The 21,456-nt window shown below is 41.7% G+C and overlaps 1 protein-coding gene across 1 annotated transcript in view; it reads right to left on the bottom strand.

Moving 5' to 3' along the window:
• Positions 1 to 11,911: 11,911 nt before the first annotated feature.
• The window catches only part of LOC124789504 (ribonuclease P protein subunit p25-like protein), a 59,672-nt gene continuing 50,127 nt past the window's right edge, over positions 11,912 to 21,456 (bottom strand). Inside the window, exons 4-5 of the mRNA XM_047256889.1 lie at positions 12,475 to 12,591; positions 11,912 to 12,361 (exon numbers count right to left, since the gene is read on the bottom strand). Of these exons, the coding sequence (XP_047112845.1) occupies positions 12,103 to 12,361; positions 12,475 to 12,591 (376 nt within the window). The 3' untranslated portion in view covers positions 11,912 to 12,102. The remainder of the gene's footprint in view (positions 12,362 to 12,474; positions 12,592 to 21,456) is intronic.

The raw sequence follows: 21,456 nt of genomic DNA, 5'->3' as shown, positions 1-21,456 counted from the left end.
AACTTCAGGCAAGGAAGCAAAATCTACACAGAAAAAAATTTTCTTTTACTGCAGTTGTGTAAACCACAGTTCAACTGAAACTGCCTTTTTGATTAGCAACAAACACAATTAAGGCATAAAGGAGTGTGAGAATTATAAGATTTATAAATGGATCACTGCAAGGTATGTGATTACTTACTTTACGCAGTATTCTTGCAGTTTCTTTCTTTCTTTCTTTCTTTCTCTCTCTCTCTCTCTCTCTCTCTCTAACTGAATACTTACTTTATATATCTAAAAACAAAGATGATGTGACTTACCAAATGAAAGTGCTGGCGGGTCGACAGACACACAAACAAACACACAAAATTCAAGCTTTCACAACAAACTGTTGCCTCATCAGGAAAGAGGGAAGCAGAGGGAAAGACGAAAGGATGTGGGTTTTAAGGGAGAGGGTAAGGAGTCATTCCAATCCCGGGAACGGAAAGACTTACCTTAGGGGGAAAACAGGACGGGTATACACTCGCTCGCGCGCACACACACACACACATTCATCCGCACATACACAGACACAAGCAGACATTTGTAAAGGCAAAGACTTTGGGCAGAGATGTCAGTCAAGGCGGAAGTAAAGAGGCAAAGATGTTGTTGAAAGACAGGTGAGGTATGAGCGGCGGCAACTTGAAATTAGCGGAGGTTGAGGCCTGGCGGATAACGAGAAGAGAGGATATACTGAAGGGCACGTTCCCATCTCCGGAGTTCTAACAGGTTGGTGTTAGTGGGAAGTATCCAGATAACCTGGATGGTGTAACACTGTGCCAAGATGTGCTGGCCGTGCACCAAGGCACGTTTAGCCACAGGGTGATCCTCATTACCAACAAACACTGTCTGCCTGTGTCCATTCATGCAAATGGACAGTTTGTTGCTGGTCATTCCCACATAGAAAGCTTCACAGTGTAGGCAGGTCAGTTGGTAGATCACGTGGGTGCTTTCACACGTGGCTCTGCCTTTGATCGTGTACACCTTCCGGGTTACAGGACTGGAGTAGGTGGTGGTGGGAGGGTGCATGGGACAGGTTTTACACCGGGGGCAGTTACAAGGGTAGGAGCCAGAGGGTAGGGAAGGTGGTTTGGGGATTTCATAGGGATGAACTAAGAGGTTACGAAGGTTAGGTGGACGGCGGAAAGACACTCTTGGTGGAGTGGGGAGGATTTCATGAAGGATGGATCTCATTTCTGGGCAGGATTTGAGGAAGTCGTATCCCTGCTGGAGAGCCACATTCAGAATCTGATCCAGTCCCGGAAAGTACCCTGTCACAAGTGGGGCACTTTTGTGGTTCTTCTGTGGAAGGTTCTGGGTTTGAGAGGATGAGGAAGTGGCTCTGGTTATTTGCTTCTGTACCAGGTCGGGAGGGTAGTTGCGGGATGTGAAAGCTTTTGTCAGGTTGCTGGTGTAATGCTTGAGGGATTCCGGACTGGAGCAGATTCGTTTGCCACGAAGACCTAGGCTGTAGGGAAGGACCGTTTGATGTGGAATGGGTGGCAGCTGTCGTAATGGAGGTACTGTTGCTTGTTGGTGGGTTTGATGTGGACGGACGTGTGAAGCTGGCCATTGGACAGGTGGAGGTCAACATCAAGGAAAGTGGCATGTGATTTGGAGTAGGACCAGGTGAATCTGATGGAACCAAAGGAGTTGAGGTTGGAGAGGAAATTCTGGAGTTCTTCTTCACTGTGAGTCCAGATCATGAAGCTGTCATCAATAAACCTGTACCAAACTTTGGGTTGGCAGGCCTGGGTGACCAAGAAGGCTTCCTCTAAGCGACCCATGAATAGGTTGGCGTACGAGGGGGCCATCCTGGTACCCATGGCTGTTCCTTTTAATTGTTGGTATGTCTGGCCTTCAAAAGTGAAGAAGTTGTGAGTCAGGATGAAGCTGGCTAAGGTAATGAGGAAAGAGGTTTTAGGTAGGGTGGCAGGTGAAAGGAAGTGCTCCATCGCAGCGAGGCCCTGGACGTGCGGGATATTTGTGTATAAGGAAGTGGCATCAATGGTTACAAGGATGGTTTCTGGGGGTAACGGATTGGGTAAGGATTCCAGGCGTTCGAGAAAGTGGTTGGTGTCTTTGATGAAGGATGGGAGACTGCACGTAATGGGTTGAAGGTGTTGATCTACGTAGGCAGAGATACGTTCTGTGGGGGCTTGGTAACAGCTACAATGGGGCGGCCAGGATGATTGTGAATTTTAGGAAAAAGGTAGAAGGTAGGGGTGCGGGGTGTCGGTGGGGTCAGGAGGTTGATGAAGTCAGGTGAAAGGTTTTGTAGGGGGCCTAAGGTTCTGAGGATTCCTTGAAGCTCCGCCTGGACATCAGGAATGGGATTACCTTGGCAAACTTTGTATGTGGTGTTGTCTGAAAGCTGACACAGTCCCTCAGCCACATACTCCCGACGATCAAGTACCACGGTCGTGGAACCCTTGTCCGCCGGAAGAATGACGATGGACCGGTCAGCCTTCAGATCACGGATAGCCTGGGCTTCAGCAGTGGTGATGTTGGGAGTAGGATTAAGGTTTTTTTTTTAAGAAGGATTGAGAGGCAAGGCTGGAAGTCAGAATTCCTGGAAGGTTTGGAGAGGGTGATTTTGAGGAAGAGGAGGTGGGTCCCGCTGTGACGGAGGACGGAACTGTTCCAGGCAGGGTTCAATTTGGATAGTGTCTTGGGGAGTTGGATCATTAGGGGTAGGATTAGGATCATTTTTCGTCGTGGCAAAGTGATATTTCCAGCAGAGAGTACGAGTGTAGGACAGTAAATCTTTGACGAGGGCTGTTTGGTAGAATCTGAGAGTGGGGCTGAAGGTGAGGCCTTTGGATAGGACAGAGGTTTCGGATTGGGAGAGAGGTTTGGAGGAAAGGTTAACTACTGAATTGGGGTGTTGTGGTGCCAGATTGTGTTGCTTCGAATTTTGAGGTTTTGGAGGGAGTGGAGCTGGAAGTGGGAGACTGAGTAGATGGGAGAGACTGGGTTTGTGTGCAATGAGAGGTGGTTGAGGTTTGCTGGAAAGGTTGTGAAGGGTGAGTGAGTTGCCTTTCCGGAGGTGGGAAACCAGGAGATTGGATAGTTTTTTGAGGTGAAGGGTGGCATGCTGCTCTAATTTGCGGTTGGCCTGTAGGAGGATGCTCTGAATAGCCGGTGTGGATGTGGGAGAGGAAAGACTGAGGACTTTTATTAAGGATAGGAGTTGACGGGTGTGTTCATTGGCTGAGTTGACGTGTAGGTGAAGGATTAGGTGGGTGAGGGCAATGGATTGTTCAGTTTGGAACTGGTTAGGGACTGATGGAAAGAAGGGTTGCAGCCAGAGATGGGAACTTTAAGTGTGAGGCCTTTGGGGGTTATGCCAAATGTCAGACAAGCCTGAGAAAATAAAATATGCGAGCGTAATCTGGCTAGGGTGAAGGCATGTTTGCGGAGGGAATGTAAATAAAACTTAATGGGGTCATTGTGGGGGTGTTGTGAGGGTGACATGGTATTAGAAGGTGGAAAGTGTAACATTGAGGTTGAAATGAAAATGAAAGATAAAAATATATGGGGAGAGATAAGGGTGAACTAGAAAATAACTGGAGATCTGGTATGAAAAAAGGCGAAAAAGTGTTGGTTAAGGTGATCCTGTGGTGAACTTGGGTTGGTAGACAGCGATGTGCATAAAGGTTAGGTGGTTGTGTTGCCGCTAAAACATGTTAAAGGACGGAGAAATTCGGGAAAATTTCGAAAAAACGTGTAAATGTATTAAAAGGAGTGGTGTTGTGGTGAAAGATTACGAAAGGGGGGCTAACAATTGTAAATAATGACGTTAAAACCTGTGGGGAGCGGCTAAAAATGATCAGTGATGTGCGAAAAACGGAAGTGGAAATAAAGTAAAAGTTATTAGAACTAGCCGAAATGGTTGTTTAATACGTGAAAGCAGCTGTTATTGAACTAGAAATGGTGGATTATATAGCAGCGGTATTGTTGAAAGCGCAAAATACAATTTTTTTTGGTTATGGTTTGGAAGTGGGTTACGTATTATAGAGTATATATAGGCGGGATAGAATTGTATTACGGTAAAAAGGGAAGGTGAATAGAAAGTGAGACTACTGGTAAAAACAGAAAGAGAAAATAAGACGACAGGAAAGATTTCGAGATGCAACAGCGACAATAACAAACGTAATTGTTGGGTTCAAATTAATGATATGGTTATAATAGAGGGAAACATTCCACGTAGGAAATATATATCTAAAAACAAAGATCGACACGCCAGAACTTTCATTTGCTAAGTCACATCATCTTTGTTTTTAGATATATATTTCCTACGTGGAATGTTTCCCTCTATTATAACCATATCATTAATTTGAACCCAACAATTACGTTTGTTATTGTCGCTGTTGCATCTCGAAATCTTTCCTGTCGTCTTATTTTCTCTTTCTGTTTTTACCAGTAGTCTCACTTTCTATTCACCTTCCCTTTTTACCGTAATACAATTCTATCCCGCCTATATATACTCTATAATACGTAACCCACTTCCAAACCATAACCAAAAAAATTTGTATTTTGCGCTTTCAACAATACCGCTGCTATATAATCCACCATTTCTAGTTCAATAACAGCTGCTTTCACGTATTAAACAACCATTTCGGCTAGTTCTAATAACTTTTACTTTATTTCCACTTCCGTTTTTCGCACATCACTGATCATTTTTAGCCGCTCCCCACAGGTTTTAACGTCATTATTTACAATTGTTAGCCCCATTTTCGTAATCTTTCACCACAACACCACTCCTTTTAATACATTTACACGTTTTTTCGAAATTTTCCCGAATTTCTCCGTCCTTTAACGTGTTTTAGCGGCAACACAACCACCTAACCTTCATGAACATCGCTGTCTACCAACCCAAGTTCACCACAGGATCAACTTAACCAACACTTTTTCGTCTTTTTTCATACCAGATCTCCAGTTATTTTCTAGTTCACCCTTATCTCTCCCCATACATTTTTATCTTTCATTTTCATTTCAACCTCATGTTACACTTTCCACCTTCTAATACCATGTCACCCTCACAACACCCCCCACAACGACCCCATTAAGTTTTATTTACATTCCCTCTGCAAACATGCCTTCACCCTAGCCAGATTACGCTCGCATATTTTATTTTCTCAGGCTTGTCTGACATTTGGCATAACCCCCAAAGGCCTCACACATAAAGTTCCCATCTCTGGCTGCAACCCTTCTTTCCATCAGTCCCTATACCAGTTCCAAACTGAACAATCCATTGCCCTCACCCACCTAATCCTTCACCTACACATCAACTCAGCCAATGAACACACCCGTCAACTCCTATCCTTAATAAAAGTCCTCAATCTTTCCTCTCCCACATCCACACCGGCTATTCAGAGCATCCTCCTACAGGCCAACCGCAAATTAGAGCAGCATGCCACCCTTCACCTCAAAAAACTATCCAATCTCCTGGTTTCCCACCTCCGGAAAGGCAACTCACTCACCCTTCACAACCTTTCCAGCAAACCTCAACCACCTCTCATTGCACACAAACCCAGTCTCTCCCATCTACTCAGTCTCCCACTTCCAGCTCCACTCCCTCCAAAACCTCAAAATTCGAAGCAACACAATCTGGCACCACAACACCCCAATTCAGTAGTTAACCTTTCCTCCAAACCTCTCTCCCAATCCGAAACCCCTGTCCTATCCAAAGGCCTCACCTTCAGCCCCACTCCCAGATTCAACCAAACAGCCCTCGTCAAAGATTTACTGTCCTACACTCGTACTCTCTGCTGGAAATATCACTTTGCCACGACGAAAAATGATCCTAATCCTACCCCTAATGATCCAACTCACCAAGACACTATCCAAATTGAACCCTGCCTGGAACAGTTCCGTCCTCTTGTCACAGCGGGACCCACCTCCTCTTCCTCAAAATCACCCTCTCCAAACCTTCCAGGAACTCTGACTTCCAGCCTTGCCTCTCAATCCTTCTTAAAAAAAAACCTTAATCCTACTCCCAACATCACCACTGCTGAAGCCCAGGCTATCCGTGATCTGAAGGCTGACCGGTCCATCATCATTCTTCCGGCGGACAAGGGTTCCACGACCGTGGTACTTGATCGTCGGGAGTATGTGGCTGAGGGACTGCTCAGCTTTCAGACAACACCACATACAAAGTTTGCCAAGGTAATCCCATTCCTGATGTCCAGGCGGAGCTTCAAGGAATCCTCAGAACCTTAGGCCCCCTACAAAACCTTTCACCTGACTTCATCAACCTCCTGACCGCACCGACACCCCGCACCCCAACCTTCTACCTTCTTCCTAAAATTCACAATCATCCTGGCCGCCCCATTGTAGCTGTTACCAAGCCCCCACGGAACGTATCTCTGCCTACGTAGATCAACACCTTCAACCCATTACGTGCAGTCTCCCATCCTTCATCAAAGACACCAACCACTTTCTCGAACGCCTGGAATCCTTACCCAATCCGTTACCCCCAGAAACCATCCTTGTAACCATTGATGCCACTTCCTTATACACAAATATCCCGCACGTCCAGGGCCTCGCTGCGATGGAGCACTTCCTTTCACCTGCCACCCTACCTAAAACCTCTTTCCTCATTACCTTAGCCAGCTTCATCCTGACTCACAACTTCTTCACTTTTGAAGGCCAGACATACCAACAATTAAAAGGAACAGCCATGGGTACCAGGATGGCCCCCTCGTACGCCAACCTATTCATGGGTCGCTTAGAGGAAGCCTTCTTGGTCACCCAGGCCTGCCAACCCAAAGTTTGGTACAGGTTTATTGATGACAGCTTCATGATCTGGACTCACAGTGAAGAAGAACTCCAGAATTTCCTCTCCAACCTCAACTCCTTTGGTTCCATCAGATTCACCTGGTCCTACTCCAAATCCCATGCCACTTTCCTTGATGTTGACCTCCACCTGTCCAATGGCCAGCTTCACACGTCTGTCCACATCAAACCCACCAACAAGCAACAGTACCTCCATTACAACAGCTGCCACCCATTCCACATCAAACGGTCCCTTCCCTACAGCCTAGGTCTTCGTGGCAAACGAATCTGCTCCAGTCCGGAATCCCTCAAGCATTACACCAACAACCTGACAACAGGTTTCACATCCCGCAGCTACCCTCCCGACCTGGTACAGAAGCAAATAACCAGAGCCACTTACTCATCCTCTCAAACCCAGAACCTCCCACAGAAGAACCACAAAAGTGCCCCACTTGTGACAGGGTACTTTCCGGGACTGGATCAGATTCTGAATGTGGCTCTCCAGCAGGGATACGACTTCCTCAAATCCTGCCCAGAAATGAGATCCATCCTTCATGAAATCCTCCCCACTCCACCAAGAGTGTCTTTCTGCCGTCCACCTAACCTTCGTAACCTCTTAGTTCATCCCAATGAAATCCCCAAACCACCTTCCCTACCCTCTGGCTCCTACCCTTGTAACCGCCCCCGGTGTAAAACCTGTCCCATGCACCCTCCCACCAACACCTACTCCAGTCCTGTAACCCGGAAGGTGTACACGATCAAAGGCAGAGTCACGTGTGAAAGCACCCACGTGATCTACCAACTGACCTGCCTACACTGTGAAGCTTTCTATGTGGGAATGACCAGGAACAAACTGTCCATTCGCATGAATGGACACAGGCAGACAGTGTTTGTTGGTAATGAGGATCACCCTGTGGCTAAACATGCCTTGGTGCACGGCCAGCACATCTTGGCACAGTGTTACACCATCCGGGTTATCTGGATACTTCCCACTAACACCAACCTGTTAGAACTCCGGAGATGGGAACGTGCCCTTCAGTATATCCTATCTTCCCGTTATCCACCAGGCCTCAATCTCTGCTAATTTCAAGTTGCCGCCACTCATACCTCACCTGTCTTTCAACAACATCTTTGCCTCTTTACTTCCGCCTCGACTGACATCTCTACCCAAAGTCTTTGCCTTTACAAATGTCTGCTTGTGTCTGTGTATGTGTGGATGGATATGTGTGTGTGTGCGAGTGTATACCCGTCCTTTTTTCCCCCTAAGGTAAGTTTTTCCGCTCCCGGGATTGGAATGACTCCTTACCCTCTCCCTTAAAACCCACATCCTTTCGTCTTTCCCTCTCCTTCCCTCTTTCCTGATGAGGCAACAGTTTGTTGCGAAAGCTTGAATTTTGTGTGTATGTTTGTGTTTGTTTGTGTGTGTGTCGACCTGCCAGCACTTTCATTTGGTAAGTCACATCATCTTTGTTTTTATATATATATTTCCTACGTGGAATGTTTCCCTCTATTATAACCATAAGAATACTTACTTTAGCCGCATTTCCTCGAAAGATATTTCTGCAAAATGACATGGAGTGGCTGCGCCGAAGGTTCGGTCCTCCTTCAGGCATAGGTTTTGTGTGTGTGTGTGTGTGTGTGTGTGTGTGTGTGTGTGTGTGTGTGTGTGTGTTTTGTTCTCAGTATAATGTAGTTTAAGTAGTGTGTATGTCTAGGGGCTGATGACCTCAGCAGTTTGGTCCCTTAGGAATTCACACACATTTTTGAGTGAAAGTAAGAGAACACTGGTTCTCAAGTGAACACAACAAAAGATATATACAAGTATGAACCATGTCAAACTAGTTAATTTATGAGTTGACTTGATTACAGAGCTACTGGAATCCAATGAATTTTAGTGTTTCATTCACTCTATGATAGTACTTACATCTGATACCATGCTGGTAATCTCTATTTATTTGCAGTCATGTAATATGGGTTTTTGTGATATTAAGACTTAAACTGTTTCCCCACAAACCAGCTGAGGCCTGTTCACTTATAATTTGGATTGTCTCCAATATGGGACTGTCATTGTATGGGGAAGCAGTCGTTTTTTAACATATCAGCAAAGTACCTAGAATGCTATGTATACCAGAAAAATGGAGTAGAACCAATTCTGAACTTTGTGAGATGTCATTTTGTGTTCCCCCATTCTTTGTTCTTTTTTTTATTTCTTTGGTGAAATATGAACCTCTCTTTTGTGTGAAACTTAATTCATGCAAGAAGTAACTCTTAAATTTTAGTTTCTCAATCAGAATTTTATGGTACACACTATCAAACGATTTGTCGATGATGGAACATACTAGCAGGATACAACTGCTGTTGAACTTTGCTATGACAATATTTATGACATCATATACAGTATTTTATGTAGACAATCCCTTATGAATGCTAAAATAGGAGACAGTTCGCAAATTATGCTGTAGCAAAGAAGTTTGTACACTATTGTAGGTAACTGATGGTTAATTTCTGCACTTAAAGCAAAGTATTCTGTGATTAGGAATGTGACAAGTTAAAATTGTTGCTCGGCCAGGATCCCTGCCTTTCATGCATTGCAATATGAATTACACCATTTGAGCTTTCCTCAGAGACCAACGTAAAGAACGATTTAGAAGGGAAGGGAAAAGACAAAGGGCAGGCTGAAGCTTTCAGTTGGTCTCTGAGGCACACTCAGGTAGTGCAATTCAAAGTGCAATGCCTGCAAAAGGCTGGGAACTGAATTTCAATTCTCAGTCCCACATGCAGTTTTAACTTGCCAATGACAATTATTGTGTGTCATTTTGGCAAGCCTTTTTGAATGGATTGAATTTTGAGTCTGTAACTAAGAGCTGATCTGCCTATCTCCACATTTACAGATGTCTGTCAATAAACTAATTTAGGAGCAAAGGTTAACAACTCACTGAATAGTAGATGCAATGAGTTATTGACACACATTTATTTAAACATGACAAAAGCAATTATTAATACTCTTCGAATGTTTTGTAAAAACTGAGACATATTCTGCTGGTGCATGTTAACTGTTATCACACTAGCTTATGTGTTGCCAGTTCCACTGTTACGCAGCACCTGACCTAACACTGATTTGATTTATACAGACAGCCACTTTCCTTTTCTTATAGAAGTTCTACAATAGCATGAAATTAGCTTTCATCTAGCTACTTTTATCTGTTCAGTTTCAGTGACTTTAAAGTGACATTCTGATAAAACATGCTGGTATTCAAATTGCTCCTGTTTCTGTATCAACATGAGTACATTCTTTTTACTTGTAGACAGAAGTTACTAAATGAGTGTTCTCTCAGATCCACATATTTGTAAGTGCTGCAGTATTTTGCTTTGACAGTAGCCATTTCAACTACAAAGGCATTTTTTGTGCAGCTATTTCATTTGGAGAAGTTCATCTTAAAAACAATCTAGCGGAAACATTACAATATTGCATTAGCCAGACATGATATTTCTGGCAATTAGCCATGGAAGTAACTTCTTACCAGAAATATTCAGGTGCAGACCACATCACACAAGTGCACCCATTGATAGTTTGTATGATGGGGCCTTTACCTGGGGGGTAGAAGTATTTTTAATATTTTGGAAGACAGATGGTGACTTAAGTAGCCATAAAAAAAAAACCTCCAGTTCTAACCCTGTTAAAAAGCTATGTAATATCCATTTTTAAATCATTTTCTTGAAAGAAAAAACAAACCTGTCTACACTATAATTTTTTCCTTTCCCTAAGAGTGGAGGCGGGGGCGGGGGCAGCAGCGGCCTCTCCCTTGCCCCAGGCATGGGCACACTTGTAATTCATGATATGTCTTAATGTCTGAGTGAAGAAAATGCATTACTTGCACCCGTCTGTGAATGTCACTCTGCAGAACAGCTTCATTCTAGTGTTAACATATTAGTAACAGAGTGTCAAGATCTTTGTGCCAGAGAAAGATGCATTCTCAAGGCTGCAGTTTAATTGTTGCATGCACTCCCAACTTTAATTAGAATAGTGTCTTCACTCAGCTGAGTCTAACTAACTTATGACACTGATGAGCTCCACCTGTGGTGTAAAAGTATTAACTAACTGGTGATCGCTACCCAAAGAATTTTGTACCAGTTGCGACATTCCTCTCCTGTGACTTTCAACAAACAAAAACACCTTTGAACATTATGCCCTGTAAAGCAAGAATCATTGTGAAAATAGTGAGTTGTATGAATGATTTTGTGGAATTTCTCCAGAAATTAGATAAATGTTATAACTATTAAGCTGTGCTATTGCAATTTATTACTCTCTACATAATTTGTGCACTTTTAAGTGGAGTATTCTAGTATTGCTGTGTCAATATAAGCACTGAAATTTAACTTTTAAAATGATGAATTTGTAAATAGTAGTGTCGAAACAACGAAAGTCTTCACTTTAATAACTATGTACTTTCCAGCGCGAACAATATAATCAAAAATCCACTATGTCACCAACGTTATTACACCATTTGAGCATAAAATATTATTTCACCACAGCATTTTCCACTTTTATTCCACTGTGATTATATCAAAAATGGTTCAAATGGCTCTTAGCACTATGGGACTTAACTGCTGTGGTCATCAGTCCCCTAGAACTGAGAACTACTTAAACCTAACTAACCTAAGGACATCACACACATCCATGCCCGAAGCAGGATTCGAACCTGCGACCGGAGCAGTCGCGCGGTTCGAGACTGTAGCGCCTAGAACCGCTCGGCCACTCCGGCTAGCACTGTGTTTATAACTCCTTTCAATACTAGACATAAAATTCTCCTCTTTATGACGGCTGTAGTACTTACCAAAGAAACAAACTCACTCACCCACTCACTCTCTTTTCCTCTCTCACTGCTGCACTGTTATTCATATATTTTCACTGGAGTCTCTGTTAACCTCACTAAATATTTTACTTTAAGACTTCATTAACAGTTTTGTATTGGAGTAAACTTCATGTGAATGCTTTCTACATGCTGAGCACCATGTGCCCTTCTCTTTTGCAGAAATAAGTTTTTACTTAATGTTATTCCTGTCACAGAAATTGGTGTGTCTAATTAACACAGGTGTATAAGAAAGTAACTGATTCTGTGTAATTGTATATTTTGTACAAATTCCATATGGCAGCAATGCTCAATAGGTAATAAGTACATCTTATGACTCAAATGCAAAAGTGACAATATTTTTTGTGCAATACCTTATTACCAGAACATATGCAGACAAAATAGGTCCATTTCATGTATAGGAACTTTTGATAGGAAATTAAATTCCATTTCACATTCACGTTTGTTGACCACTTTTAGAGCCCCCTCCAGATGTGCCAATTCTCCTCTGCCTATCTCCACCAGATTTTGGTGGTATCCTACCACTGCCAGCATGCTTTGGTTTTCTCTGATCTGATCGTAGTCCCATTGCAGCAAATTCTTCATTAGATACCCGAGGACCCCTGTTGCGTTTTGGCTGATTCTGTTTCCTCACATGTTCAGAAGACCCTTCTGTGGATCGCCAGAATGTGTCGAAACTTCCTGGTGCCTGATAGCTGTAACATCAAATGTAAATTAGTTGTTTAACTGTAAAACACATGAAAAGCAGCCCACGAAACAGTAGAAGTATTTTGCAGTACAGTGGAATATAGAACAATGAATACTTTACCCTGGTTCATTTTTATCAAGTGGGTCTTTTGAAAGAAGTATATGTATTGTAGGAATTTCTCGAATTACAACCAGTGTGTCCAGATTTTCCATTTGTGGTTCCCAGTACTCTTCCACCCTAGGACAAAAATACATTCTTCAAGTGTTGAAAGTTTTGTAACTTACAATCTCAGAACACTGTAATTTAAAAAATGATAAGCCAAAAATGAAATATCAATGAAAGTACAACACTTTTCTTGGAATTCAATGGCATACAGAATAACTGAGCTCAAAAAATTCTTTGAAGGATATTCTATGAGTAGTTCAGTAACTCAGTTTTATCAATTAAGCCAGAACATCTCATGGAAATAATTGCAAAGCTTACAGGAACATTAAGGAAGAGTGAAGTTAAGCATCTTGTAGACGGAGATACCATTACAGACTACAGTTAGGCTCAGTTGGAGAAAGATCGGGACTAAACCAACCTACCAATATTCACATGATACAATTTAGAAAAATGAAATCAAGTTGGTCAGATGGGCATTTGATCTCACTCCTCTCAAGCTTAAGTCCAGCGTTTTAGTCTCTGTTGGTCTGATAATCAAGACTGTGAGACGCACAACAGAAAGAATGCAGGTTTTTAATCCAGACATAATGTCTTGAAGCTCTAAGTCTGTTTTCACAGAGAACTATTGTTTTTTTACAGATTTTAAATTCAATTATTATATCTAACTGCGAGGGTCTGTTCCTACCATGTACCCTTTCCCCTGGAGATAAAGATGCAGCATACTTTAAGCTGTAACAGATCTCCTGGTTTAAACATGAATGCAAAACTACATCATAATCGTTCTTCTAAGGACCAGTAGGTTGAATGGCTGGATCATATAATTAATTTATAGATTTAGTGTTTTAGTTCTATTTATTATACAGTTATGTATGCTATTTGCATTTAAGTTTATAGTGCAATAAGATAAATAAAATAATAACCACTTCAGTAAGTGTGGTCTGCACTTCCAGCTGTTATGTTTCACTTTTCATTTACTTCTTGATGAACAAATCTTAACATATTGTCTCCTTTAGCTCAATATTGTTGTTGATTATTCTTCACTGGCATTTGAAGAGGATGAATGTCAATATCACAACTAGGCATCCACTAAAATGGGAACAAGTCACATTTTCCAAAAGATGTTTATATTTGCAAAAGAGTATTACACATTGTGAAATACTAATCTAATGTAACAAACCCAGCAGTTTAGTAAATTTAATTTTTATCTGTGGAAAATTTAATGCAGTCATGCTGTCAATGACAACAGGCCACTGAAAGGAACTGAAAAGAGCAATTGTTTAACTGTCTATCGATCACGATAATAGAGATTCAAAACAGAGGAAAAAGTAGTTGGTCCGTATTGAATCCACTAAAACTGCTAAATGTAAGACCCATTACAGCTCTATGTCAAATATTTAGCATCATTGATAAAACAAGATGCTGCTAGCAAACAGTGGTTGCAATGCACTTTTGATTCTTTGTCTACGATGACAAACACAAGAAAATGTGAATATTATACACATTAGTCATACATTAAAAATATTTTTAAGATTAATACACAAATAATAGATATGGACTGTCAAAGGGAAACTATAGCTGGAACACTATGCTTGTCCAGAATCTTTACGAACAAAGAAAGGACATTGCCTGTGATTTACACATTATTAAAAAAAAAAGCTTCTGATTGAGTGCAGTGCCTAAATGATACAGTTCCTATAAATCTGGATACAGATCATGAGGACATCCAATGTATCAAAACCTTATATTGGAATCAAACTGCACTGGCAAATAATATGTATTAAATTGGGTACATAACTAAGAGATGGATACGGCAGAAGTGTGAGCTTATCTCCACTTTCACTCACCATTCATTTGAAAGCAATTTTCCCAGATGGTTTGGAAGATGTGAAAATGGGAATTAAACAGAAAGTGGCTCAACAACATTCACACTCTTGTTGATGTGGCCCTAATCACTAATAATGTACATGATATATGGCAACTGGTCAGCAAAATGGGCCTAAATATCAATATCAAAAAGACAAAATTCATCATCATTTTAAGAAATTAAACTGATTTCAAAACTGGCACAGCATCTAATGCGCTGACCACAGAATGAGTTGATAAAAGACCTTCTGAAATTGTACATTTGACAATGAGGTAAAATTGTTGGTGAAGAAACCACTGCAAGTGCATCTGCTGTTACTGCCATAAGCTGATTTTTTCATTATTTACAAAGAAAATAAACAATACTGCATACATATCTCAGCTGCTATTGCAAACATGTGTGTGTGTGTGTGCGTGCGTGCGTGTTCCCCCCCCCCCCCCCCCAAACACACACACACACACACACACACACACACACACACACACACACACACACACACACACACACACGTATGAAAATGAACAAGAGCCTGAATAGTGTTAACTGTTTTCTATTACAATGTTTCTGTACACCATGCATCAGTCCACTATAGGTAAGCAGTTGTCTTTCTCTTATTTTACATATTTTTCCATCCATAAATTTTCCATTATTGTTACACACTGCAGAAAAAATACATGCAAAAAAAAATTTCTGTGTAAATAAAGGGTTTCGGATTTGGTAAACAATACCATGTAAATGCAGAAAAGCATGCACTCACAGCATGTTGTTGTTGTTTGCCCTGAGTCTCCCAATGTTCGGAATCAGTTGTAGCTGTAGTTCATGAAAATGGACAGCACAGGATGATGTTTTTATTGAGGAAGAAATTGTTTCTCGGCTGAAATTAGTGTATGATTCCTTCCTGTCATTATTGATAGCAGTAACAAAATTGTCTTACTATCTACCTCGCATTAACAACAATCACTGTAAATATGAAACTGAGTAGAAACTGCCACTTTATTTTTTGATGTAAATTAGAACACCACACTTCACTCATTCTGTGCTTTAGTCATTTTACCAAAGATTTTTATAATATCCACCTAATTGAAGGTTCTCCTGTAAATGCAGAACAAACAACAGCTGACAACAGTAGTAACAGCTAAGTTTCATGCACAGAAGAAGCACTGATTTTGTAAATGGGGTTATTAGTTACGTTTCCTGCACCATCTAATGACACAGGTAATCTTCTTCCTCTTCTTTGAGTTGTTATTATTATTACTGACACTGTTTTCATAAATACATGAATCTGAACTTCAACTTTGATCTTCTAAAGTTGGTTTATAATTTCTTTTATCTAGAAGCTTTGCTGGTTGTATCCAAGAACGCTCATAATGATACAGCAGTCTCGTTTCCCACTGGAGGCAACATTACTTCTTCACACTTATTACTACACGATAGTGCTCACTGTTTACCAGAAAATTCAGATAACTCATTTGAAGACTAGAGAAGCAAGGATGCTGAAAAAGAATGCCAAGCATTTTATGGTGTCTTAAACAGTGACAAGAAAAGGAAACAATTTGGGAAAACATAAGGTTTGCAAAAATATGTTTTTCAATACTCTTGGGATTAACAAATGGATTGTCTGATATTGGTTGGCTAATTCTACACATGGGACGAGGCCAAATTCAGAATCATCATGTTTCCAAATAAACCAACCTAAAAAAAAAAAAAAAAAAAAAAGGATGGGTGAACCTTCATAAAGGAATTCCTCGACTGCTTTCCGAAACTGCCGTCATATTACCACATTCAAGCAGAACCTTGAGGCTATTATACAATGTAAACACAGCTGTATGGACTCTACGAGGAAAAATGTAATATGGAGAAGGTTCCACCATTAAGTTACGCCACCTTTAACTTTATTTTTGAGGAGGGTAACTTTAGCTCATTTTACTTCCAGGTAGTCCAGTGCAACTCATGTTGCAGTTATAGGCTCGAAAATTGAGTGAAGATGTGGAAGCAGCACATGGAACGTGAAGAGCAGGCAAGGATGCAAAAAGACCTAGGTAAGAAAGATACCCAGCAGAAGTTGTTCTCAATGCACACCATGTGCTTGCAGACCCGAAAGTAGCTACATTTTTACATGCAAGTGCAGCTCACTAGCAAACAAATTTGGCTGTTCAAACTTTACAGTGTAGAATGCAGTATGATACTGGTTTGATAAAATGAAGGTGAATTGGGTGTATCAAATTTTGCTTCATATATACTGGAAACCCAAATCACAAATTATTAAGGATAATCCTGTCCAAATTGTTTGTATTCTGATGGCTGCGCATATCAATACAGAAACATATTATTACCAAATGCTCTTTTAGGATTAGATTTGACACTGAAGTACCGATTCCCAAAAGTTTTTGGAGAAAGGTCATACTTAGATGGAATGTGACTAAGTTCTCAGATCCATCGAATACAAGCTTAAAGGACATGAAGTTACTCCTTCTAGAAAATATGTCTTGATATCTAAAGAGGTAAGAAAACAGCAAGGACCTTACAAAGTCCATTAACTATATTACTCTTTTTTCACAGATTAAGAGCAAAGTCTGCGGCTGTGTGACTGAATTCGGCCTCAAAGAACTGGAAAAAAAAAGGGGGGGGGGCAACAGTTATGGACCTGAGGTCGATACAATATACTTTCCAAATTATATTTTTACAAGTGCATTTTCAACAATATATGGAATAAAACCCGAGATGTCTGAGAAAAATTCTAGGGTATATTTTCTTTCTGAACCTGTACAAAGAAAGACAGAAAATCAAGAATGCCAATAGGGATCATTCACAAGAACTTAAACCATACTTCCTACAGATTGCCACTGCTTTTATGACAACATCTCTTACCAATGAACATTATCTTTGAGGCTTCTCTTCCAGGCATAATAGTGCAGTGTAGTTCTTTATTGCTGCCTGGACGACGTTGGCACTTTTTTCTTGAGCAAATGTACAAACAATATCAGAACTACGTGAATGGTGTGTGTATTTGAAGTCTTTCAATAAAAATTAGTTAACATTTCAAAATGGTGTTATTACTAGCTTTTTCAGCACCAAAAACAACATAAAAGCATTAAGTCGTACAGGAGACTCTGACAAACGAATACTGTTTAAGTAAAATATCCTGCCATAAACACCAAGAGTCTTCTCCATATCTGCTGTAAATTAAGATTCCTAAAACATATTTTCTTTGTTTCACTTTTTGATACAGTCTGAAATTTCATTGTAGCAGTACAATGCAAATTTAGCGTTCCTGTTTAAAGCCTCATCTATTCTACGCAGCTCTTTCTATCTTGTGTAAAATTTGTGTTTTGCTACTTATGCAGTATTGTTTCTTCGCTGAAAAAATACCAGATTAAACAAGCTCTATGGGCATTCTTGAAATTATAAAACTACTTACATGTTTGGATTTTGACATAGCCTGAAGACTATGGTTTGTAAAATGTTGCCTTTGTTTGGTATTTCTATACAATGTGAAAGACTGAACATTAGAAGTTGACAGCATCTACAAAATGGATGCTTTTGGACTGTGCCTACGGCACAGAGTACTTGAGATACCATCAACTGCGAGAATGCAAGTGTGTCAGCAATGACAGAGAACTGTGCAATAAAATTAAGAACAGAAAATATGCATATTTGGGGCATACCATGCAAAACAAAAAAGTCTGATTCTAGAAGCTAACAATTACAAGAAAAAAATTATGGCAGGAGAAGAATTGAAAGAAAAAAAATGTCTTGGTGTTCAACATTATGCGACAGATGATATTTTATGATATCCAAACACTCATACACCCTATAGTAAACAAGAGACTATGGAAAAGAATGATTTTAAACATCCATTAGTCAAACAGATTGGAAAGTGAAAAAGAAGCAACTTCTGTCACAATCTTCTGAAGACACAAAAGTGTCTTAGGTGTTGTGACTTCTGATTATGGAGCTTCTTGAAGTCAGATGTACACACTGTGTCTGGTTTTGTTCATGAAAGATGCTATTCATCATATTGTGAAATCCTGCCGAGTGTTGTTGAATATCCAGGACATGTTACCATGAGTGATGGGTGTCACATCGACTGTCTGTGATCATAGGTAACATGTAGCTTGTAGTATGCTATTATAGAAATTACTGATGAGTCACCTGTTGATGAAAAATAGCTGTTATGCAATTCCAGATATATATATATATATATATATATATATATATATATTATTTTTTTGTATGTATGTTTGTGTGTCTGCCGACCTGCCAGCACTTTCATTTGGTAAGTCACATCATCTTTGTTTATATATATATATATATATATATATATATATATATATATAAAATAGAGGGAAACATTCCACGTGGGAAAAATATATCTAAAAACACAGATGGTGTGACTTACCGAACGAAAGTGCTAGCAGGTCGATAGACACACAAACAAACAAAAACATACACACAAAATTCTAGCTTTCGCAACAAAGTGTTGCCTCATCAGGAAAGAGGGAAGGAGAGGGAAAGACGAAAGGATGTGGGTTTTAAGGGAGAGGGTAAGGAGTCATTCCAATCCCGGGAGCAGAAAGACTTACCTTAGGGGGAAAGCAGGACGGGTATACACTCGCGCGCACACACACACACACATATATCCATCCGCACATACACAGACACAAGCAGACATTTGTAAAGGCAAAGACTTTCGGTAGAGATGTCAGTCGAGGCGGAAGTAAAGAGGCAAAGATGTTGTTGAAAGACAGGTGAGGTATGAGCGGCGGCAACTTGAAATTAGCGGAGGTTGAGGCCTGGCGGATAATGAGAAGAGAGGATATACTGAAGGGCACGTTCCCATCTCCGGAGTTCTGACAGGTTGGTGTTAGTGGGAAGTATCCAGATAACCTGGATGGAGTAACACTGTGCCAAGATGTGCTGGCCGTGCACCAAGGCATGTTTAGCCACAGGGTGATCCTCATTACCAACAAACACTGTCTGCCTGTGTCCATTCATGCGAATGGACAGTTTGTTGCTGGTCATTCCCACATAGAAAGCTTCACAGCGTAGGCAGGTCAGTTGGTAGATCACGTGGGTGCTTTCACACGTGGCTCTGCCTTTGATCGTGTACACCTTCCGGGTTACAGGACTGGAGTAGGTGGTGGTGGGAGGGTGCATGGGACAGGTTTTACACCGGGGGCGGTTGCAAGGGTGGGAGCCAGAGTGTAGGGAAGGTGGTTTGGGAATTTCATAGGGATGAACTAAGAGGTTACGAAGGTTAGGTGGACGGCAGAAAGACACTCTTGGTGGAGTGGGGAGGATTTCATGAAGAATGGATCTCATTTCAGGGCAGGATTTGAGGAAGTCGTATCCCTGCTGGAGAGCCAAATTCAGAGTCTGATCCAGTCCCGGAAAGTATCATGTCACAAGTGGGGCACTTTTGTGGTTCTTCTGTGGGAGGTTCTGGGTTTGAGGGGATGAGGAAGTGGCTCTGGTTATTTGCTTCTGTACCAGGTCGGGAGGGTAGTTGCGGGATGCGAAAGCTGTTTTCAGCTTGTTGGTGTAATGGTTCAGGGATTCCGGACTGGAGCAGATTCGTTTGCCACGAAGACCTAGGCTGTAGGGAAGGGACCGTTTGATGTGGAATGGGTGGCAGCTGTCATAATGGAGGTACTGTTGCTTGTTGGTGGGTTTGATGTGGACGGACGTGTGAAGCTGGCCATTGGACAGATGGATGTCAACATCAAGGAAAGTGGCATGGGATTTGGAGTAGGACCAGGTGAATCTGATGGAACCAAAGGAGTTGAGGTTGGAGAGGAAATTCTGGAGTTCTTCTTCACTGTGAGTCCAGATCATGAAGCTGTCATCAATAAACCTGTACCAAACTTTGGGTTGGCAGGCCTGGGTGACCAAGAAGGCTTCCTCTAAGCGACCCATGAATAGGTAGGTGTACGAGGGGGCCATCCTGGTACCCATGGCTGTTCCCTTTAATTGTTGGTATGTCTGGCCTTCAAAAGTGAAGAAGTTGTGGGACAGGATGAAGCTGGCTAAGGTAATGAGGAAAGAGGTTTTAGGTAGGGTGGCAGGTGATCGGCGTGAAAGGAAGTGCTCCATCGCAGCGAGGCCCTGGACGTGCAGAATATTTGTGTATAAAGAAGTGGCATCAATGGTTACAAGGATGGTTTCTGGAGGTAACAGACTGGGTAAGGATTCCAAGCGTTTTAGAAAGTGGTTCGTGTCTTTGATGAAGGATGGGAGACTGCATGTAATGGGTTGAAGGTGTTGACCTACGTAGGCAGAAATATGTCCTGTGGGGGCTTGGTAACCAGCTACAATGGGATGGCCAGGATGATTGGGTTTGTGAATTTTAGGAAGAAGGTAGAAGGTAGGTGTGCGGGGTGTCGGTGGGTTCAGGAGGTTGATGGAGTCAGGTGAAAGGTTTTGTAGGGGGCCTAAGGTTCTGAGGATTCCTTGAAGCTCCACCTGGACATCAGGAATGGGATTACCTTGGCAAACTTTGTATGTGGTGTTGTCTGAAAGCTGACGCAGTCCCTCAGCCACATACTCCCGACGATCAAGTACCACAGTCGTGGAACCCTTGTCCGCCGGAAGAATGACGATGGAACGGTCAGCCATCAGATCACGGATAGCTTGAGCTTCAGCAGTGGTGATGTTGGGAGTCTCCAAAACCTCAAAATTCCAATCAACACAATCTGGAACCACAACACCCTAACTCAGTAGTTAGCCTTTCCTCCAAACCTCTCTCCCAATCCGAAACCTCTGTCCTATCCAAAGGCCTCACCTTCAGCCCCACTCCCAGATTCAACCAAACAGCCCTCGTCAAAGATTTACTGTCCTACACTCGTACTCTCTGCTGGAAATATCACTTTGCCACGACGAAAAATGATCATAATCCTACTCCTAATGATCCAACTCCCCAAGACACTATCCAAATTGAACCCTGCCTGGAACAGTTCCATCCTCCGTCACAGCGGGACCCACCTCCTCTTCCTCAAAATCACCCTCTCCAAACCTTCCAGGAATTTCTGACTTCCAGCCTTGCCTCTAAATCCTTCTTAAAAAACCTTAATCCT

Source organism: Schistocerca piceifrons, chromosome 3 (genome assembly GCF_021461385.2).
Source record: "Schistocerca piceifrons isolate TAMUIC-IGC-003096 chromosome 3, iqSchPice1.1, whole genome shotgun sequence".
Lineage (NCBI taxonomy): Eukaryota > Metazoa > Arthropoda > Insecta > Orthoptera > Acrididae > Schistocerca > Schistocerca piceifrons.
Note: the sequence above shows the minus strand (reverse complement) of the source record. Positions and strands in the feature narration are given on the sequence as shown.